Source organism: Parasteatoda tepidariorum, chromosome 1, assembly GCF_043381705.1.
Source record: "Parasteatoda tepidariorum isolate YZ-2023 chromosome 1, CAS_Ptep_4.0, whole genome shotgun sequence".
NCBI lineage: Eukaryota > Metazoa > Arthropoda > Arachnida > Araneae > Theridiidae > Parasteatoda > Parasteatoda tepidariorum.
In genome coordinates, this window is record NC_092204.1 from 71544511 (window position 1) to 71568896 (window position 24386).

The 24386-nt window shown below is 27.0% G+C and overlaps 1 protein-coding gene across 2 annotated transcripts in view; it reads right to left on the minus strand.

Moving 5' to 3' along the window:
* LOC107450889 (neural-cadherin-like) overlaps positions 1 to 24386 on the minus strand; it is a 301080-nt gene that overhangs the window by 233440 nt on the left and 43254 nt on the right. For both annotated transcript variants that reach the window (XM_016066818.3, NM_001323824.1), the window contains 10 exon segments: positions 23697 to 23913; positions 22594 to 22705; positions 19917 to 20309; positions 17959 to 18197; positions 16331 to 16456; positions 11133 to 11468; positions 10112 to 10302; positions 9757 to 9946; positions 9465 to 9647; positions 8592 to 8775 (listed from right to left, as the gene is read on the minus strand). In XM_016066818.3, coding sequence (XP_015922304.1) covers positions 8592 to 8775; positions 9465 to 9647; positions 9757 to 9946; positions 10112 to 10302; positions 11133 to 11468; positions 16331 to 16456; positions 17959 to 18197; positions 19917 to 20309; positions 22594 to 22705; positions 23697 to 23913 — 2171 coding nt within the window.

Genomic DNA, 24386 nt, shown 5'->3' on the forward strand with positions numbered 1-24386 from the left:
TGAAAATACCCCATTGAAGTAAAAATGTTAGTTTGTTTTTTAGCGTATACCATCACTGGCACTTAGTGTTCTTCCACTTCGTTTCGTACGGCATATTGAAACCATACGGACCGACGCGATTTTCCAATCCAGCGGCCTTTTTCTTTTAGTAAAAGGGTTTTAGAGTTAAAAAACCAAGTTGACTTTTCTAAAACAGTTTCATTTTAACTGGCTCAGCATTAACAGTTTGTCAGTATCAGAATAGGATAAAAACGAATGCATCATTCAACACCGAAATTAAGTGCATTCATTGATTGATTTGTCAATAATAAATTTCTTCCGACAAGCAGCATTACTGATGGCTTGAAATGCATGCGAAATCTCTATTTATCATCGAGTTTGAACTAGGGTGACACTAATTACCCTTTTGAGCTAAATTAAAACTAATGAAGTATCCGCTTAATATGCAAACAAGCAACGATAGATTCTTGTTAGACGATGAAGAGGAATAGATTGATACTTAATGAATATAACACGCATATTTCTGAGAAGATCGCTTCCGGAAGCTCGTGAAATAACAGTTTTGCATTGCTAAATTTCAAGAATTTAAAGTAAAGTATTTTGAAGAGAAGTGGTGGTCGATAACAATTTGTCTCTGCCATCCACCGCAGGACAATCTATCATAAGACATATTTAGATTTTTTGGTATAATAACTCATTTTTTATTTATAACTAAAAGCTTCATTCCGAAAAGATTCTTTTTAAAAAATGCTCCATTTAAAGAATAGTTCCATTCAAAAATTGGGTTTTATTTCTTAACTTTGAATATTTTCAGTAATTTAGACAAAGTAATGCGAACCGAAAGCTTAGTTAAAAATAAAACTTTTACATTATAAGGGTACATTATTAGATCACCCTATTTTATACATTAAATCGTTATTATGTACCGTTATCGTACTTAACTATTCACATGAGAAGTAGTTTACTAACAAATCATTGGGGAGGAGGGTATACCTGACGATCTAATAATAGCTGTCTTTAAATTGCCTAATGAAATTTGAAGTTTTTTGATTACCATTTCAATTGAAGGTATTTCAAAAAATCTTCAGTTCACTCCCTTTGTTTCTTACGGCAGTTGAAAAAAAAAATTCTTACGGCAATTAAAACAATTTATGTTTTTAATTTCGCTTTTTGTAGTGATTAGTTAAGATTTCAACAGCGTCCCCCCTTCGCTTAAATAATGTTTAGCGACCCCTGTCCTGATACGCGGATTTTTTGTGTCAAGGATTTTAACAAATATTAAATGCAGCCTAAACAAAACACAAAATATGTTGAATTTTATAATCAAAACTGATAGCGTTTTTATTACAAAATAAGCACCACTAGTACATAAAAGTATATATTTGACATTAAACGTCAATTATGTGCCGTTATTAGTTAAAAGGAATATGATTTATTTAGTGAATATTTATTAATTATATTTAACAAAATGAACATCCGTTAATGTTTAATTCAAGTTCATTTTAGAAGTACCTATAGTGAAGGATTCCAAAAAATACATATTTTAAGAGTCCTCTTTACGGAAGATCCAATATATCAGCAGGATGCGACTAACATACTAATTAACAAGAATGAATATGTTTACTAAACTCGAAAAGAAAGAAATAATTTACATATACGAGGAAGAATCATATTCTTAATTGACCAATTTAAAGAAAACTCTTCCAAAATGTAGTAACATAGCAGTTGAGAATATAAACTTTATTTTAATCAATAACATTCACTGATCCTGCACAATTTCGCCCTGAAGGACACTAGATAAAAAAAATAAATCAAACTTGACACCCATTACAGAACAACGTATTTTCCATTTCATTAACATTATATTAACATATACGAGCATATCTAAAACATCCAGAGGGGTTAAATAATAAAGACAATTTAGAAGAAGCTGGTGCTCTAAGCTTCAAGACATGCCAGCCAAAATCTTCGATGGAGAAAATCTTCCGATGGGGAGACGAGGAAAAAAAAAAGAGAAAGGAAGACTTATTTATCTTGAGATCGAATACTTCTTCAATTTATTTTTGTTATAATCGAAAGCAGCTCTATCCTCTGTCACCTCATCGATTTTTAAATTACTCCCTTAAAAGTAATGAGAAGCAGCAAGGGAGGACCGCGGGGTCTCCAACGTTTCTATCCATCACCACGTGTTGCTTGGTTTGGGATCATCGTTTCTTTTGTTATTTATTCGGACTTATTTGAACGAAAGAATTTTTTTTTCTCCCTTCTTTTTTCCCTTAAGGGTTTTATTTCGTTCATTTTTTATCTCTCTCTAAAGTGCGCGAATCTGTACTTTTTTAGAGCACAAACTGGCAGAAAAAAAGGGTTTTCCTATTTGTGAGGGAGCAAATCTTGAAAATAACAAGGTGGATTCTTATCCCGCCCCTTCAAAATTGAAACAAGACACACAAGTTCCAAATGAGTTCCCTTTCCGTGTTTACACAGCTCCAGACAAGACATGGGAAAAATATTTCCTTTTTTTCTTTACCCTTTTATTTTATCCCGTTGTCTTCTTTTTTTCTAGGCAACTAATCAATAGTGAAAGTTTAAGACACACAAAATAGTACCGAATTTGATTGGCACACAAAATACCTTTTGAAATCGGAAAACCAGCTCAGACACCATAATAACCTTCACAAAAATGAACAATTTTGTAACATCTGTTTTTCTTTTAAAAAGAGACTAAAATATATATTTAAAATAATTATATTAATAATAGAAATATTTAAAGGATAAGAAATTATCAACAAAAGTTGAAATTTCATTATTTACAATCCTGCGTCTAAGCAATACCAGTCTTTAACATGCAAGCGTAATTTCTTTTTTTTTCTTTTTTTTTGGTGCTCACTTTTATTAATAGACGTAGCACATAAGGATCCCAAAGGACCACCCGTTTTCTAATGGTTTTGACCCACTCATAAGTGTCACACTTCCATTACCCTCTACGGTCAGGCTATATTATATATAAATATACGTCATGTACTAGCAATACAGACACAAAACACATGATGCAGCCATATTTCAAATTTTATTTTTAAACTTTATCCTCTTTATTAATGATGATTTGATAAGATTTTTGATAATGATTAGAAGTGTACTTATTATGCTGAGAAAGATGAAAAAATAAAACAAATACAAAAATAGTTAATCTGCAGGTATTTTTAATAAAAGATGTTTCGTGCATTTTGTTGCCGCTTATTTATCTCTTGTTACTAGCTATCACGATTTCAGGAAACCCTTCCCACCAAGTGTGACATTGTTTAAAGACTAATGTCTTAAAAGAATTTTTAATTTCTACAATTCCTTTAAAACTCAAAAATTAAAGAGGGTAAATAAAATAAATAAAAAAAACTTTCTCTCAGGTAGCATCTGGTAAAATAATAATAATAAATATAGTTTTTTAAGTACAACAAAAGCACTATCCACAAAACACTATACAGTAACAAAAGCACTATCCACAAAAGTTTCAAATCCTTAACGAAAGTTGAGACGGACACTTTCACCAATCAATAAATTTATTTTTAATTATTAATTTGAAAAAAAAAAGTGATTGCAATAGAAAAACCTACATAAATATTTGACACTACATAAATAGAAATCGAAGTGCCGAAATAAAATTGGGAAGAAAAAACAGTTAAAATAAAATGTTCAAGTGAAATAAGAAAATAGTTATTTATAAAAAAGCTCCAAACAAGAAATCTCAACTTAATTGGGGCGTTACTACTATAAAAATAATTTAACGATAAATCATCATTACCATGCATCAATAACCATAATATCGCGATCATTACGAATCATAAATATTGTATCATTATCGTAAGTGTTAATTTCCTTTCAGCCGACAAAACTATTTACTAATTTAAAATAATGTAAATAAGTTAAAAATCGGGAAAAGTATCGCGATATATCGTCAACGATATATATTATATATCCTAGCTTTACTGTCGCCATATTAAAACCTCTATCACTCAGCGATAATGTCAACACGTGATGAATAAATTTTCAGTTGAAAATATTCGATTTCGATACTCCCAATGTAAAGGAAAAAAGAACTTCATTTCTATATTTTTTTTTTTCCTTCAACACTTTAACTACTGAATACTTAAGTTGAAACATAACTTCACAAGAATAACTTTAATAGTTAAAATTCTTGGAAGATCGGTTTTCCAAAGCATGACTTTGAAGTTGTATAAAAAATAGCATAAATATGTTTTATTTATTTTCCTAAAGGGAAAAATCGAGGAAATGTCAAGTTATGAAGAAAACGAAAGGACAGAAAAACAACGCACGCCTAAAAAAATTCTTCTCTCAAATGGTTTGAAGCCTTTACAAGCGGTGTACTGTAACGAAGTTACTTAAATCCCATCACAGGGTTTCAAGCCGCAAGGAGCGCTTTTTTTAGGAAGCAACTCCATAAAAGACAACCTTTTATTCCAAAACAAAAAGAAAAGGGAAAAGACATTTTATTTTAGGTATACAGTTTCCCTCTTGTCAAATTTCACTCAGAACAAAGAGAAGGAAAAAAAAGAAAGGACGGGGGGGAAAAGTTAACATTAAAGGGAAATGTATTTTTGAGGCGAATTGCGGGTGCCCTTTTCGCGAACAGCAATTTTCAAAGCTTAAGTTTTTACCTCAGAAATTATTCAATGGTTGTTTTTAGTCTAAACATAAAATGCTTAGCAAAAAAAGGGCGGAAATTAAAGTTTAAAAAAAAAAACTTTCTTTTGTAAAGCAGTTATTTAAAAGCAACTAGAAGGTATTCTTTAAATAGCATTACATATACTGAATCAAAATTAAACGTTTTACACGCAAACGAAAAGGAAATAAGTTCCAAAAACTAATTCAGTCTTTTTTTTTCTCAACGGGATTTTTCCGTTTTCTTTTGTTTAAGCATTAAAGAGCATAAACAGCTCTGACATATGAAATATTCATTTAATTAAAATGTTTAGTGGAGAGACTTCAATTTGACGTTATTACCGACGACTTTCAAAGATTAATAAAACATAGTTGATTACTGATTTCGTTCTTTTTTCCTTAAAAAAAAAAGAAGAAAAGGAGTTTACGTTATGGTAACGACGTCAAAAAGTCGATGAAAAACTTTGACAATGCAACAAAGGAATTATGTAAGCATAGAATTAATTTCTTAATATGACTATCAACATTGAAATGAGGGAATGAAGGGAAAATATAATATAAAATTATAAATATATTTTATATAATATAAATATAATATAAAATTCAGAATAATAAGAATAAGACCTAGAAAATTCAACACCCTCAAAAACACAGAAATTTATTAATAAATTTCATTACTTTCTTCAAATATTTATTGTAAAAAATACACAGTTCTGTAAGACATCCACTTATTCAAATAATATGCCTGATCATACTTGATAAAAGAAAAAGAGAGAGATTGAGAGAGAGAGAAAATGCCATACATGAATAAGTCGATGTTACGTTGTTTCATGATAATAACTACATAACTATGATCACTCTCAGAGTTTTTAGAAGAGTGCCCCACCCTGTTTGCCCTTTGATCCCAATAAATGCACCCTTTTGGCCTTTTTTGTAAAAATAAGCAGCCATCTCTTAAAAACATTGCTTTTTTATTCATATTCCATTTGAAAAAAATTAATACACTGTTTAAATAATAATTACATCCAGGTAAATAATTAATAAATTATAATAAATAAATTATAAATAAATTATAAATTAATAAATTATTAAATAAATTCTGTTTATAGGTTTAATTCTGATTACTATTACAAATATTTTCTTTGTTAGAATTATTCTCAACTGGTTAAATGTTTACAAGTATCTCTTTTTGTGGAGGGAGGATAGAAAATTTTTTAAGTAATTTTAAATTTCAAAATTATTTTTTAAAGTTTTTTTTTTTAAAAGCAAATTTAAATGTTAATTTTTTCTTAATCTTCAGTTTAAATTATACAAAGAAAATTTCAAATTGATTATAAATTAATCCTCTTTGTTTTTTTCTTTTAGTTTATTTTCTTAGAAAAAAAAAACTATGCTATATATAAAGTTATAATAATTAACTGTGATAATGAAGGAGAATTATTTTTAAACACAGTATCATAGAAGGTAATTTAAAAATTAAGGATAAAATTCTGTCATTACATAATATTACACATTTTAATAAGCTTTCATGGTGTTAATGAGTGTCCTTTCAAAACTCGAAGTGCCTTTTCTGACGGGAAGTGCCCTGCCCTCTTTTATTCCTAGGGATAACTCTAACTATGATACATGTAGAAACCATGATAATAGAAAGACTTGTGTCAAAAATTATGTGATGAAAGAAGGTAAAAATTTTTATTATGATCCTTATTGATCCACTTCAATTTGAAATCAACTTTTGGTTTGGAACCGCATATTTTTAAAAAAGTATAAAGTCCTAAAAAAATCCAAATGACTTAATAAATTTACTTTTTACCATATTAGTATACTATAGTAAGGAAGAAAAGAATACTAACTGTCTAGATTTTTAATTAAGTATATTCTTTTTTAAGTCACATGATAAATACATCCTTATTTCACTAGATTTGAAGTTTGCCCAGATAGCTACTAAACCTAGTGATATCTGTCAAAGGACTTTTTGTTATAGAAAAAAAAAATTTATTTATAAGATTCCTCATAAATATACTTAAGCAAAATCAGTCTATTAAAAAAATTGGCAAATAAATAATTTTCTGAAATCTTAAGCATTAAATGCCAATTACAAGAATAAAAACATTTTTATGCCTATCAGTGTATAATATCAAAACTTGTTCTCTACTCCCCTTTTGTTAGTATACTAGTAGACAATAATTACTTATTTAAAAATAGTTTCTTTGTAGGATTATTGATTAAGTACTTAGGTAAATTAGATTTGCTGTGCTTAGGTAAAAAAAAAAGTTTGAAATCGAATTATTTTTACAATTTACTATTTTTTCCCCAATAAAGCAAATTGAATGTCTTTCAATTTACTTTATTGAAAAAAAAATGACCAATGTCTTTCCTAAAATAAATTGAATTGCTTACACTACTCTGGTTTCCAGAAAGAAAGAAAACAAGAAAAAGAAAGAACAGAAATACAATCAGAAAGCCCTCTTTCTTTACCTTAGGAGCTTACATAATATTTGAACAGCATTTAAGGTACATTTAATGTGTATTTGGTTATTTTATTGCACACATTAAAAATTAATTAAGATGAATAAGATAAAATTTATTAAAATGGCCAGGGTTCATTAGATAAATGAATATCAATAAGTAGACAAAGGTTGCGTAGAGTTAAATATTTTATTTAAAAATTTTAACTTTGAAAGCGATAAAACATAAAAAATAAATCTACAGATTTTTTTTATATCATTAAAAATAATTTAATAAAGAGGTGAAAGAAATAGATGGCACCAATAGATGGCAGCACCAGAAAAATTAAAATTGTAAAATTAAGTGCAACTTCTTATTTAAAGAATAAAAAAATAAAAGAGTAGATTTAACAAATAATACTCTATAAATAAGTGAATCCTCTAAAATTAAAACTCAAATAAAAATTAAAAATGAGAATATTTGATATAGACAATTGGCAAATAAAAATGTTTGCAAAATAGTTTTTATCTAAAAATATTTTAGTTTTCCAATATTATTAGTTGACTGTTTTACAAAAAGTGATTATGATGGTTTATTTTCTGAATGTAACTGATTCAATTCTCAATTTTTATCAATTGTAAATTTTCAGCATAATTTTAAATTCTACGCAGAACTACTTTTTTAAATACTTCCAGTTAAAAAAATAATTAAAGTAGCAAGAGAAAAGATACATTAATATTGATCAGCACTAAAAAATACTTCTTCATAGTTGTTACCGAATGATAAGGATTTATTTCCATTCCAACTTATATGAGAAATAAAAATCTCTTGGTCCTTATTCAATTAAATTAAAAGATTGTAAAACATTTTACAAATGAAAATTATTCAAAATTTAGATTTAATCTATAATAACAAAACAGTATAACGGTACGAGCCAATTTACAATACATTATTACATTATCTCAACGTTACACACAGTTGATCTCTATTGAAGCTTTATCTCATTTTAGAGAAGATATATATATAATAGTCATGAAAATCCATTTTAGTAAGTTCAGTGTTAAAATTTAAAAACATTTCTTGACCTTCTATACTTTCAAAAATTACCCAGTTTTTTAAAAATTATTTGATTAAAAATATGGTTCAGTTCTTACCAGCTAATAGCCACATGTTTGAAAAAAACTGAGCTCTTAATCTGCTCTGTATATTGAAATTATAAAGAATAAGTTCTTAACTATCAATTCACTTTATATGCAGATATTTAAAGCATTGACAATATGTCAAAAACAATACAGCCACCCTCAAAATCCAATATTTATTTTTTTTTTCATTCAAGGAAACCACTTATTTGTTTTTGTCATTATTAATATTTCAGTTACAGTTGTGGTAAGATATTAGATTGCAAAGCCATTTCATTTTTACATGCCACAGAATTTTAAAATAATAATGACAAATTCTTTGAAACTTACCTGAATTTGGTTCACCTTCAGGAACATTGGGTCTAGCAGAGGGGTTTCCATCAACAGCTTTTACAATTACAACATAGGATTGTCTCTCTTCTCTATCAAAAATTTCTTTCGTAAATATCTCCCCAGTTTCTCGATCGATTCTAAATTTTTCCCCGTCATCCTTATCTTCAATTGAATAATAAACCTACAAAAAACAAAAGTAAAATACATTTAACAATAAAAATGGAATTAAAAAGATAAATTTTTAATTGCTATTAAATTGCTCATAAGATAACAAAGAATTTTAATGAAATTTGTATTATTTTTAAGCTAAGTTAATAAGAAGAAGAAAAAAAAAGGTAATAAGATATGGTACACCTTATTGGTGTAAAAAATTAGATATGAAATTTTTAAACATATTTTTTAGATGCTTAGTGTATTAACTCAATTATTTAAAATTTACAAAATGAGATATATTGCTAACAGTTTCTTTGAAAATTATAGTAAATGCAAAATATTTTTTGGGGAAGCATTTTGAATAGCTAATTTTTTTAATCGAAGGTGTTTAACAAAAGAAGCAGAATATTTAAGCAACTGGGCATGTATAGAAAAAATTTGTATTTAGTTTTAATAGTGTGGAAAATAAACAATTGTACAATGGAATGAATCTATTTAATAATTAGAAATTGAATTATTAGAAAAAACAAATGTTAAGAAAGTATGTATATTTTGTCTCTTCAAGGATAAAAAAAAATACAAACATGAAATGAAATGAAAACATTCATGTTTGTTGAAATTGACTTAATCTTCAATTTAATCTTCAATCTTCAAACTAAATTGTTTTTTCCAAATAAATAAATCTGGAAAGTACAGTAATTCAAGCTTAATACCCACCTTATTATTAGGATATGTGCCATCTTTATCTACTGCTCTTATTTGAGTAACTTTGGTTCCAATAGGCATTCCTTCAAGCACTGTCTCCTGCTCTTGCTCAACAAATAATGGAATTTCATCATTTACGTCTTGCAAAACTATATAAACTGTAGCTTCACTAGCTAACTGTTGAGCACCATTATTCTGAAAATATTACAACATAAATATTAAAACCTGTAATATACTGGAACATGAACTTAATCAACGGAATATTTACTGCCGGCTTTATATTAACAATTGAATTATCACATACCTCAACTCTCACAGTTAAATTATACTGCTGGACTTTTTCATAATCTAATACATAATTCACATATATTCCTGCCCAAGTGCTGCCGCCTTCACTATATTGTGAAAGATAAAATGTATCTTTTCCATTCGTCTGCTCAGTTCCTCCTTTGATTAAAGTATAAAACACTCTTGGGTTATCGGGAATTCCAGATCTGAAATTTAAAAAGAAAAAATTATTTTTGGTATACTAAATAAATCATTACACAAGTACTTAATAACATTGACACTTAAATGCATGTGTCAATTACAAGGTTAGTCAGGTTACATTAAGTTATTCTTAAAATAATAATTTCTTTAAAAAAAAATGGATAACTTGCCTAGCTTTTAATGCTGCTACTTTTTGACCAGGCTGGATGTTTTCTTTTAATGAAATAGGTCCATATACAGGTTGATCCCAAACAGGTGGATTATTTTTTCGATCAACAACTTCCAAAATGACATTCACTGAAGCCTTCATTGGTGGGACACCTTTATCGGTTGCTTCTGCTCTCAGAAAGTACTTTTCACGCTATAGACAAAAACTTGATTAGTAAACTTCAATTGAAACATAAAGATTTAAAGCAATTTAATATTAAATAAATTAAAATACAAATAGAGGTAATCATCACAAAATTTTAGAACTACTGTTTACTAGTTTTTTTAAAAAAAAAAAACTTTTTTGATGAAACCGATGAGTTTTTTTATATTGATTTTAAATTGTTCTTTCTCTTAAGAAAATAAAAACTTAAGAAAAATTACATTAATTAAAAGTTTGGGCTTATCTCTTGATAACAATTGCATTACATTTTTTTATAGCATTAATTTAGTCCAAAAGTAAATAAATACAAAAAAAGTATATTGGTAACATAAAGAGACTCTTATTAGAGCTCAATCAGTATCCCTCGATTAGTCAATGTACTTTTCAGGTTTGTAAGAAATTTGGGAAAAAATCTAAATAAGAAATTCCATTACCATTTTTTAATTTAATTTCAATGAACCTTGATAAAACATTGAAATTATTACATTAAAATTTCAATATATAGAAGTACTTATCCAAAGTGTCAAAAGATTTTAGTTTCAAAATTTAATAGTGTATAAAGAAAATTTTCTTTGACTTAAACATGTTTTAAGACTTACATGTTTTTAGACAACACTTCAAATAATATTTAAAATATTTGCATATACGAGGTAAAGATTATATATCATTTTGGAACTTAGCCTTTTAAAAATTAAGGCGTATCGATTGGTATTAAAACTGAATTCATAGCTACTACTAAAAGCTTAATTTTTTTTTTCTTAGGCAGTTCTCTCCTGAAAAATGATGTGCAGCCTTAATTTAAAACAAAGAAGTAAGCTTACATCAAGTGACTTCTTCAAACTGATCCATCCTGACTCTGGATTTATACTAAAATAGCCTCTATATTCTGATGAAGTTGGAAATAGACTGTAGACAACTACTCCATTGTTATCAGCATCTTCATCAGATGCTGCAATTCGCAGAACATTGCTTCCAACAGGTGTGTCTTGCTTTATATTTTCGTGATATTCTGAGCGATGAAACAATGGTGGATTGTCATTCACATCAGTAATTTCCACCTTGAAAGAGCAAACTCCTTCCAATGGAGGGTTTCCCCTGTCAGTGGCTTTTAAGGTGACACTCACAAATCGACCATCTTCTCCTTCTCTATTGAAGACCTAGTTAAGAAGAAAAATGCAATTATGAGAGAGAAGAAATACTAACTACAATAGCATGGAATTTTCCATAAAATAATCGCTTACATTTAATTTCTTTACTATAACAAGGTCTAATTTAATTTACTTTAGTTAATCGTAATTTTAATAGTCAAGTTCCTAGAATTATCGTAGACTATTTATACTATGAAAACAAGGTGGAAAAAAACTATATTCACAATTCCTACACGGAATATGTAATACAATGAATAATTTTCTAATATTCTTGTAATTATAAATGCAATAATATAAAATGTATAATTAATTATATGCATAACACATTTGATACAAATCAATTTCAGAACTTTAATATTAAACTTATCTTTTTAAAGAACTTATCATATGACAATTTTAATCCAAAAAGTGTATCATTACAATTTTTAGATTACAAAATGTAACTTGACAATGAGTTAATTGACTTATGAAATGTGATTTTCAAATAGTCATCACTACATGTAACAACACCAGTGAATGGTGTAAAAACAGGCATTTCAGCATGAGGTTGCTATATCAGGAGTGTATGAAAATTTCATTCATTTTTAATAACAACTAATAAATGCTAAAAGAATGCAACAAAAATAAGCTACACTTTAAAAAGTTGAATAATTGTGCACACATTTCAAATAGCAAGCCATTATTTTCCTTCAATAACACATATATTACCCCCGAGCAATGGTGCATTTTTTTTCTTTTTGGCGGAGGGAGGTTACAATAATAAACTTTTTTAATTATCTTTTAGAACAAAGATTCTAAAGGATCTTGCAAAACTTCTTTTATTCAAAATGAATTCCAGATGTTTCAAATTTAATGTGCAGAAACATCAAGAGAATAGTGGTTTAAATAATTTCTTTGAAACTTTTGTTATTTTAATGGAAACTTTTTGTTTTGGAAGTGCAAAAATGCTTAACACTTGTAATTAAAATTTAAAAGAAAAAAGAATACTAGGTTTCAGCTGCTATATTAATTTGACTAACTTAGTTTGGATAAGCTTGAATAAGAGGCATTCATAGAACATTTTACTAAATATTACACTGTGTCCTGCCATAGCAAGCAAGACATTTTTATTGGTTGTTACCAGGGTTCGTGATTTTTTTGATTTTTTTAGAAAAAATCAAAAAAGTCAGATTTTTTTGATTTAAATCGGATTTTTTTGATTTTTATTCTCAAATACACTGTAAGAACTTTGATTTATGACAAAAAAAAACTTTATAAATGTTTAATTAAAATTAAATTAATATTAAAATTATATTATAAGAATATTTTAGAAGCTCTAACTACCTAAAACAATTTTTCATTATAGTACATAGCTTTGAATGCATGGCAACTATTTCAAAACAAATGCATGATTGAAATTTAAAGACTAGATGAAATAGAGAATTTAAGGAATACTTTAACTATAAAACAAAGTTTCAATTACCAAATCATAATTTTAATTTAAAATTGTGATTTCCTTTTTTTCTCTCTCTTGATTTTTAAAATGACTAAATAAATGTAACAGATTGTGTTTATAAATGCAGTCATTCATCAAAAAATAAATAAATATTTAATCTATATATTTTTATATTAAAATATTTGTTTTTAATCCTATGTCAAAACAGATAAGCTAAAAAAATTTTAAAAAAAATCTATATACTCATTGAAATTTTTTTTCACAAAATTTCTTTATAAAAAATCTGATAATGTCAAAGATACTGTAAACATATGAGAAAAAAATACTTAAATGTTTACTTTAATCTGTACTTTCAATCTCAAGAGTCAAGAGTTTCAAGATGTAATTTCGATTGTGTTAAAATTTAACACATACCAAGAAAGAAAGTAATTTCGTTAACTAAAATTAATTAATGCAGCAATTTATTTAAAATAAATTTTAAAACTAAGAAAAGAAATAATAAAAGTATCAATAATTTAAAACACTGTTTTTTAACTTTTTAAATCAATATATACATAAAAAAAATTAGTTGATTTAAATCAATGATTTTTTTAAAAAAATCATTTGATTTAAATTATGATTTAAATCGTGATTAAAATCAAGCTGATTTAAATCAACAAACCCTGGTTGTTACAATAAAAGAGTAGCTTCAATAGGGGATAGTAATAAAAAGGGTAGATTTTCAACAATAAGGAATACATTAAACTTTGAAACAAATAAAAAAAAACTTAAATAATAAAATTTGCTGAAAATTTTCAAAAATTATAACCAAAATGCTGTTCTTATGGTAAGCACATATGCTTAACAAATCTTAAATTTATTGAATATTTCATAGTTTCATATATACTTTACTTACATTGCTACATAACTGCAAGTAAATAATATACAAAATCTCAAATTTTAAAAAACTCTTAATCAAATTAACATGAATTTCAAAAGACAAGAATTTTAATAGTCTTACATTTACTATATAAATGCTCAATCACGCAAGATTTTCTATAAAAATATGTAGTTTATAAAAACTAATTTCTAAAAACATAGTGGGAAACACAATTTTTTCGGAGATTATTAAAAGGTCATTTTTCGTTGTTAAACATATTATAAATTTATTCAGATTATTTAAAATTGGAATACATTATTCTTGACAACTAGCACCCAATGAAATTAAGAGCCCAGGTTGAGAATTAGCCACTTTTTGGAATAAACATTATCTACAAACTATCTTCTTCTTAGGCACCACAGCTGGGTTACTGGCCAAGGCAGTCTCGGTCATTTTACCCTAACTAGATCTATTTCATGCTATATTTCTCCATCTATTAACTCCCAAGTCCTTTAACTACTTCTGTTCTCTATCTAACTATCTTGTTCTAGGTCGTCACCTTTTTCTTTTCTGCTCTGGGATTTGGAAGGTTATTTTTAACAGGATTTTCATCGCTATCTCCAATTACATGTCCTACCAAACCTTAATTGAGAAACCTTGATCATTTTTGCTATGTGCAGTTATTTGCATTTTGATTGTAATTCATAACGGTAACAAATTCTCCAGGTTCTGTTTTCTTTTACTGTACCAAAATTTTTTCTAATATTTCTCTCTTGAAAGTCATCAATTTCTCTTCGCCTGCTTTGTAAATTGCCCAGCAATTACTGCCATATAAAACTATTGGTCTCACTAGTGTTGTGTTTAACTGTATTTTTTTTTAAACTTGCGAATTTAGATTTGAACTGGTTTCTCAATCCATGATAACATCTGGTAGCCATGTTGATTCGATTTTTGATTTCAATTATAATGTCATTATTATTGTTTACAATTGTACCTAAATATTTAAATTAAGCAAACAACAATCTACAAACAATCGCTACTAAAACATTTCCTTAATATTATCAGCTATATTGAAACATAAAATAAAACACATGTCTTGATGCAATCAAAAAACCTTTGATTAAGTACAAAGAATAAAAAGAAAGATGCAATGGTAAGATTTCAATAAATACAGCAGTATATATAAAAATATTATTACATACATTTATGCATACATTTGTATATATTATTGCATACATTTGTAAGTATAATGTCAATTTTTTGCTTAAGTTGTTAGGTCTTTAGATTGAAAATTGTATGATTAATCCACACATTTTGCATTTAGCATGTTCTGTGTTAACATAAATAGTTGAATATAAATTCCCTTGTGACTCCAGTTGATTTAAAATTTCGATCATGTGAAGATTCAATCAGAAGGACAGAATAGTATATATTTAATGCAACTCTAATACATAATTTTTTTTCATGAAACACATCATGGGCAATTAAAAAAAAAAAACAATTTTAAGTCGCAGAAATGTAAATTTAGCCTTAAAAATAAAAAAATAATAAATTTGACAATTAAGTACATACTTTATAAAGAATATATATACATTTAAAAAATGATATAGAAATTTATACAATTATAATAGATTCTATTAAAAGAAATAAAAAAAATATATCATATTTGAAAAAAAATTATAAATTGCTTTAACCTTCATACTTAGATTATATATTTATACTAGTGGGCTGCGCCCCCTGCTCGCTAACGCTCGCCAACCCCCGAAAATTGCTACGCAATGTTATATGGTTTGCTCCGCAAACCAAGCTCGCTTCGCTCGCTACTAATTTAGGTACATTGCAAATGCACAAAATTCTAAGAATTCAAAACAATCATTCAAATCCATATAACAACTTTTTTTTCTAAAAAAAATTACATCTTTTTAGTAAATACTGAGTCCTTAAAATAAATTTGAATTCAAATAAATGACATGTAATTCGTTAAATCTATTAGAAATGTGCTATAGTATAAAATCTTGAGATAAAATTTCTAAAACTGATATCTCTTTAAAAAGGTTAAAATTTCGGCTATAATTAAGTCTATTAAAAATTTAAATAAGTGAATTGCAATGGAAAAACCCGCATAAACAAATAAATTCTTGTAAAACAAATAAATTAGTGATATAAATCAAAAACTGTCAAATAAATTCGTAATACATAAATTCGTGGAAAAAAAAACGCTTTCGACAAAAAACTAAAATAGAGATCTTCTGCCTAGCTTATGCTCTCCCTGGTTATTTCAGTTTCCGTTTTTAAAAGCGCTATATGTTGAGCCATCTTAGCTAGATTTGGCATGTGACATTTTTAGCATCAATCATTGATCTATTTTCTAGCGTTGCCATTCGGGGAGTTGTAATGAGGCTTTTTTTTATCGCCGTGTAAGAGAAATATATATATAGATATGTATATGTGCATTGAGTGTAAGACATTATGTAAACAGCATGTTTGAAGTTATTTTTAATAATAATTCATAAATGATTATAAGACTGATAAATCTATAAACAGAAAGTATTTCAATTAGAGGAGAGAGAAAAATACCTTATTTGTCCTAACATCTCCAGTAATTTCATCTACAATGAATTTTGTTCCTCTTTGATTTGGTTGCTGTACTACTGAATATCGTACTTGACCATTATATCCCTTATCTTGATCTGTTGCTTCAACCTGTTGGATAGCAAACAAAGCATTCAACGTTAATTAACAAAATTTACCAATAGCATAGATCAAATGATTAAATAGTCTAAATATGGCAAAAATGAAGTTTAAAATATACTAAGTTTTAAAGAAAGTAACAAAAGAAAACATATTTGAACTTAAAACATATAAACTAATTAGAAATTATCTATTTGGTCAGCTACTTAGCCTAATTGAAATACATTTTATCTGCACATTAAATCATATTGTATAACATTTAAAATAAAACAAAGTACAGTAGAACCTCGATTAACCGAGGCAATAACGAAGTCTAAATTTTTTTTTCTCCTCTCCAAAATGAGCTTGGAAGAAATTATACACATATTAGTTCGTTGTCCGTGTTACAGGCACTTATTCCCCACAAAAGCACTCAACTTCCATGAAATATTACACCCTGAGAAGAAAGACAACATCCATGAATGCTTTGTTAACAGTGGTCATGTGATTTGTAAGTTTAATCATGTAAATTTTAAAAATACAATATTTTCTTGAGATTTGTGTTATTTTTGAAAATGCGTGTTTCGATATTTCACTAAGTATAGTTTAAAAAAATTCCATTTTACTTTTTAAAATTTACTACTAGACTTGATTTCCTTTTTAAGTCTTTTTAGCTGTTGAACATAAGTTCATATATGTTTATTTTTATCATTTTAAAAACATTCTATTGTTTTTTACTTTAAAAGTAGTTAAATTTGCAAGCACGGAAGGTTTTTATACATGGTTCCTATTAACCGAGATTTCCGATATCTGAGGTACTAGCTTAGATAATCAAAGTCTTATCGTATAAGCAATTGGAAAACTGCTCTGCAATATGTTTAGTTCAACCTTAAGCTATGAACTATTTTAAAATAAACAAAATCGTACTCAAAACAATTTATTTACATAATAATGATAAATATAACTTTAATGTAGGAGTTAAAAACAAAAATAATTTTTTTTTTTTTAAATTCATTTTAATACATAATATTATAAATAAATGTAAATAAAAGATTGGGATTTACTGCAATGGAATAAGTTTATAAACTGCTATACTGTATCTAGTACACTGAAAATATACGGATGCAATTGTTATCAAAGTCATCTTAACTATTATCATAAGGAGATAAAAAATTTTGCATTATTAAGGAAAAATATTGCTCATTAAATTTTCAGTATTAAAAATAACTTATAACAAAGTAAAAAAGTTCAATTTAAAATCAAAAAAATCTATCAAAAAATAAAACAAATCAAGTTGCTAAATTTCTTCTAATATATAGCTGCAAAATAGTGACAAAAAACTCAAACATCCTATCAAAAATCTTTGCTCACTATTTTGTTTACTTCAATACAAAGCAAAAGAACAAATAGAAGTAATTGAGTAGCTATTTATATTCATCAAATTGCTTACATGTTTATTTACAAAACAACAAATTCTTCAAAATTTAGTCAGTAGAAAATAATTTTCATTCGAATGACAAAAGTAGAAGACTTACCCTAATGACAAAAGTTCCAGGGTCTGCATTTTCTTCAACTTTGGGATTATAATTATCACAATTTTCAAACACAGGCTTATTATCATTTACATCAGTTATGAAGACAACAACAAGTGCAGTACTTGTGTGAAGTGTTCGCTCGCCATTTTTACAACAAGCTCCATCATCTTTTGCTGTTACATTCAATTCATATTTATCTTTGTCTAGATGTATCTGACCATTAATTAATCTTATAACACCTATAATTCAAAAGAAAAAGTTAAATAATTTTTAATTGCAATAAAAATTAGAACTTCACCATTTTAATTTTTAAACTGACTATTTTTATCCGTAAATGTTGGACTGAAGTTTTTATCTAATCAAATCATAATTATAATTGTATACAAAACAAGAAGTATTTAACATAAGAAGTGAAACAAATTTATCTAATTACTTAAATTTATTTAATATCTCATAAAGTTGGTTTTAACACTATAAATGAGATAAACAGGAAGGCACGTGAAGGGAAAAAACATCGTTTACAAAAAAACATTAAAACTTATTCTTTTTTTAAAATATTAATTATATTTATACAAAACATATTCTACAAAGATACCCAAAATGCGTCATATAGCACTTTTTACAGATTCTCAGTTTTTAGATTTGTTAATCCGATATTTTTAGTTTAATAACATAGTTTAATTATTAAAAAATTATCTGCAGATATATTATTGTAAAATTCCGTAGGTGTGAATTATCAAGCGTTTTTGGGATCCATTGCAGAAATTTAGTATTACAGAAATTTAGTATTTTAATATTACAGAATAATATTGTACATTTAAATATTACAGAAGTCATTACATAGAAAAACATAATTAAAGACATTTTAGTAAGAATATTAAGAAAATACAATAATTTTAAGGTATCATGCTCAATTTAACTCACATGCCTGTAAAAGTGGCAAACAATTATAAAATATTTCAAAAACCATTTAAAAGAAACTCAGAAAATGCAATGCTCTGTTTGAAACCAACTTAATAACAATATTGATGTATTGTACATTAAAAATAACTACTTTGTTAACAATAAATATAATTTGAAATAAAACATATGCATGCTAGCAAATACAATTTTACATTTTTATTCATATTATTTTGTAAAAAACAATACTATGGCATGCATAGTAAACAACACACTGGTTATATAACAAATAAAATTAAATAATAGAACTTGATATCTATAGTAATTCTAGTCAAAGCATGCAGTAATAAAAATAGCATGGTAGGCAGTTAATGCCTTTCACATGCATTATTTATTTATAGGAAGAAAGCAAATAAATTTAATGGCATCTGAATATACCTGTCATCCTATATCCAAAGAGCTAAGTAAGAAAATATCCAACTATTAAAAATATTTCGAATGATAAATGGTACACATGAATAAACACATTTATGATTTTTTTAATTAATAAAATAGCATTTGATATCTTAAAGTATTTAGTAATTAATTAATAAAATCCCAGACAAATACATATGAAATTAGAGGAACTCTTACAATAAATAATCTAAGGATAGCTTGATTATTTTCAGTAGCACTTAAATATTAAATATCTGAATCAATAATATATAAATAAATTTTAAATGAAGACTTCATTTGGTATAGATGTATTATCCTCTCGACCATTATTGCTAACAACACGCTTAAGTCATTTTGGTATCTTCCAAATTTATTTATACATAGTAATTGATAATAAAAACTAGACAACATACAAATATAAATTATTGCTTGCAAAAATAAGGAATTATTCATATTTGAACAACTTCATAATTTATTTTCAGATTTGGCAAAAGTGGTCGTAATATATAAGAAACACTTTTTTTTAATTATCTTAAATAAAAGCAATTAAAAGCAGTAAAAGATATTATACATATAAATAATCTGTAATAACAATTTTCAATGATACTAAATAAGTATGCTACCTGTTCTTTCTTCTATTTCAAACATTCCAGCAACAGTATCGCCACCTTGGAAACCGAAGACAACATTATCCCCATCAATGTCACTGGCAACCACGGTAGTCACTAATGTGTTAGGACCAGCATTTTCATCCACACTTGGAGTATAGACATCCTGACTGAACTTTGGAGATTCATCGTTTCGATTTTCTGTATAGACACGAACAGTAGCTGTACCTGTAAGCGGAGGTTCTCCTCTATCCACTGCTCGAACCGCTAACTCGTATGTATTTACAATGTCTGCATCAAGACGTTTATTAGAGTAAATAACTCCCCGAGCATCAATTGTAAAATCACTTTTATCTAAGGAATATTCTATGTCAGCATTTTTTCCAGAATCAGTATCAGTGGCAGAAACTGCAATAAAAAATAAATTTCACTAAATTCAATGTTAAAATATTTGATTTATCTAGTAATATATATTTAATATATACATATTTAATATAGTAATATATACATATTTAAGGCAAAATTAAAAACATTTTGGCTAAAATATTTATCCTTAAGAAACAATAAAAACTGAAAAACATAATACTTCATTCAAATTAAGCACTTGTACTTGTAAAAAAGATAAGAAATTTGATAAAGATAATTACAGATTTAAATGATCCGTTTTGAAAAAACTGTTACTTGAAATTAATTAATTTAGAACAGAAATTAAAAATTTCATAGTAGTAATTGAATGAAAATTATTTATTAAAATCCTTTAGTATTAAATATTTTTTCAAGTTTTCAAACTAGAATTTTATTTCAAGCAAATTAAAGAAACGTTGAAATTTCAAAAGTTTACACTTGGCAGATGGGGGGGAAAAAACATGACTAGAAAGACTTTGCCAGTTTTTCAATTTTTAGATTCTATTTCAACAATATTCCTCTCAATACTTACAATTGTTTGCAAATTTGCCTTTTAGTTTACATTTGCAAATAAATATTATTTCACAGTTTTTATACTTTTAAACTCTTGATCAGTAGTGGCTATATTCATTCTTCAATACATTTTACTCTTATTTATTGTTTTTATAATTGTAGCAGAAGCAGGCATTTTAGCCGAAGTAGGCATTAAATCAGATATTGAAAACCAATGGGATGTGTGTTGCAGTCCATAAATGTGTCATCGACTTCAGAAAATTTTCAATATCATAACAAAGGCCCAATGTTCCCTTCAGATACAGAGAAGCCTACCTTATTAAACCCCTTTGCAATGCATTTCAGTCCACACTATTCAAAGAAACAAATTCAGAGTTTTTAAGAACATTTATTTCTGCTTTAGAAGCATCATGCTGATCAATGGAATCAAGAAAAAGAAATGATTACCTAAGCTGTTTAATGAAACGTTTTTTCAAATTATTGAATTATTTCAAGATACAAAGGTTGAAATTTGCTGGAAAAATTCCACTCGCAAGTTATAAAATTTAAGCTCCCAAACCACCCTTCCTGTGGTTTGACCATACCACTACCCTTCTGATTTTGACTCAAGAAGGAAATCTCTTTTTACAGAAAAAAGGACAAGTAAATAAAATAGAATGCATGAACAGCTTCAAACTGTACAATAGAACAAGACTTTTTTTAAAAAAAAATGAGAGAAAAGAAAGGAAGAATGATTACGGAAAAAGTCAGTGTGAGTCTAGCAAAGAAAAAATTATTTTGATCTGCTAGAAAAACATTAAGCAGAATTTTCTTAAAAAGAGTACATAACTTAAAATCCAGAATAATTTAATATTATCGGTATTGGCAATTTTCAGGAACTGGCAGAAAATGGCATCAGAGACAGGATAACGCATGTAACAGACAATGTAAAACTGGGGATCCACTGCATATATATGGGATAAAAATATTGAAATATCTTACAAATAGAAACGTCTTTTAAGCTATATTTAGAAACGTATGATAAATTTGTTAATGAAAGGATTCCCTAGTCAGCGTCTTAGGGTTTAGCCATTAGCGCTGCAGTGAAGCAAATTCGGACTGTACCATATAGGAATCTGCAAGGTAAAATTGAATGTAATCCAAAAGAAAAAATTTAACCATTTTGATTCATTTTAACAGATGCAGAACTCCAAAGAATTTTTGGGATTTTCTTAATAAGTATATTTCTAATAATTATTAACCATTACCTACAGAACATTCTTTTAATTAGAATATTGACTTTTTATGGCTCTTTATGAAAGAGCAATTTTAAGCCTTAAAGTTTATAAGAAAATCTATTTTAAGGTAAGAATTAATACAGAAAGACTCGTTAGAGAGATTTTATATTGTATAAATATCTATACATGTGTGTGCATAGAATATTAGTGGTGGTAGTGTGCCATCTAGATTAAAGCATTGCATCATTCAATGATGATTTGACATTACATCAGCTACATTTAAATAGTGGCGCTGCTGTTGAAAGATAAATTGAAACTTTTAGAACTGATCTTACATTTCACTTTTGAATAATATAGATATTAATTTCCTGTTAGCACCCCGAATAGGAGGTTGTATAATGTATTTTAATCTTTATAATTTTAATTATATATGTTAATGATTTGTGAACTTTTATAAGAATCTAGAATTAATCATATACCTCACCCCTTTTCATACATATCTATAATATATATTAAGTATTTTAAAACTAATCACTCCACCTAACGGAGATATATACCTTGCAAAATAGATGTTCCAATAGGCACATCTTCAGGTACTCCATATGCTTGATAATCAGGGACTTCAAAACGTGGTGGATTGTCATTAACATCAGTTACATCAATATTAAGCTGAAAAATTTTAAGATTGTTAGATTAAACTTAAGTTCTTAACTAAGGAGTTGACTGAAAAAATTAATTAATAGAAGAATGATATAATTATAATACATACAAACATAAAAATTACCTCAAACTTTAAAAAGATTTATTTAATATGGCCAATTTTTAATGACCATAGCAAAGTAAATTTTTTATATTTTCCTTTAAAAACTTCTTTCAAAACACCTTATTCTGGATTTGCTGATTTTGAAACATACCACTTCATAATAAATAGAACTGTTTTAGACATTTTAATTTCTTCCCTGCAACTAATGTTAAAGATTATAAAAAAAGGCAAGAATGTATAATCATTTTGATGAAAGTATTCGTTTGCCTAAAAGATATAACTAATACTTACAGAATAGTACCGCATATCCTTTGTTTAGGATTTTGACCATTAATTTAAAGGTGCACATCCTGCAGTGCAGGTACCAAATGCAGCCTTTAAACTTACAGGGAGAAAAATGTAGTTAAAAAATTATCTACAAACTTGACAATTTTAATAATTAATGACTTTTAATATCTACATGACTGCAACTGAAATATTTCAAATTGTTCTTGAAAATAATTTTAGTCAACTTGGAAAAAATCTTTTTTGACATTTCTATCTTCTTTTTAAACAAAGCATGTCTGAAATTAATGTAGTTCAAAGATTTGTTTAAATATTAAAATATTTCTTTTGACAACTGAATATGTTGATCTATAGTGTCAGTTGTGACAAACTTAATAAAAATATTCATTAATTTACATAAGTTGTGCATATTTTTGTGTTAACACATAGGTAGATCTTTGAATATTTACTTAATCACACAAACAATATAATATTAAGAGTAAATTATTGCTTCCAAATTTTGAACAAATAAATGCTTCATAGCGTACAAAAATTGATCGATACATACATATATATATTTAAGAAGTTGAATTATAAAGGTTTAGCAATTCTTAACTACACAAGAATACATACTTCAACATTTGTCGAAAATCCTCCAGAATCTTCAGTAGCAGTGATTTGCAAAGAAAATTTCTTAGGTTGCCGTAGATCTTCGTAATCTAAATCTTTAGCCAATTTGACAATACCATCAGTGGGCCCAATGATAAAGGTTCCAGCACCTTGACCCTTAGTACGCAAAATATAATGTATTTGTCGATTAGCAAATGACATGGCTTTCACTTGAATGATCCTATAAAATAAATTATTCAACATTAGAAAAATGATAAAATTATTAAAAAAAGATTCTACTTTCTACATTATATAATAGTAAATATACAAAATTAGGTTCGTGAAAACAGTTGCCAGGGGCAAAACTGGTGAAAATATAACATAACAAGTGAAGAATATTTATTAGAGCAAAACTATTCAAATCATACAAATATGGATTGTAATCATTGAGTTAAAAGGTTAGGCAGTATGTCAACAAAGTATTATTAAATTAAATTCAAGTACATTTACAAATAAAATAGCATTTCAACAAATTTGTCCACTTAGCATAAAAAATACCTAACAATTTTAAGTGGAGGAAAAAAAATTTATTTGGCAAACATTGTAACCCAGATTAATAACATACATAAGAAATTTTAAACAATATTCTCTTAAGTTTACCAGATGCTTCAATTTTTAAAGCTTTAAAAACTCAAACTTAGGGTTGATATTCAA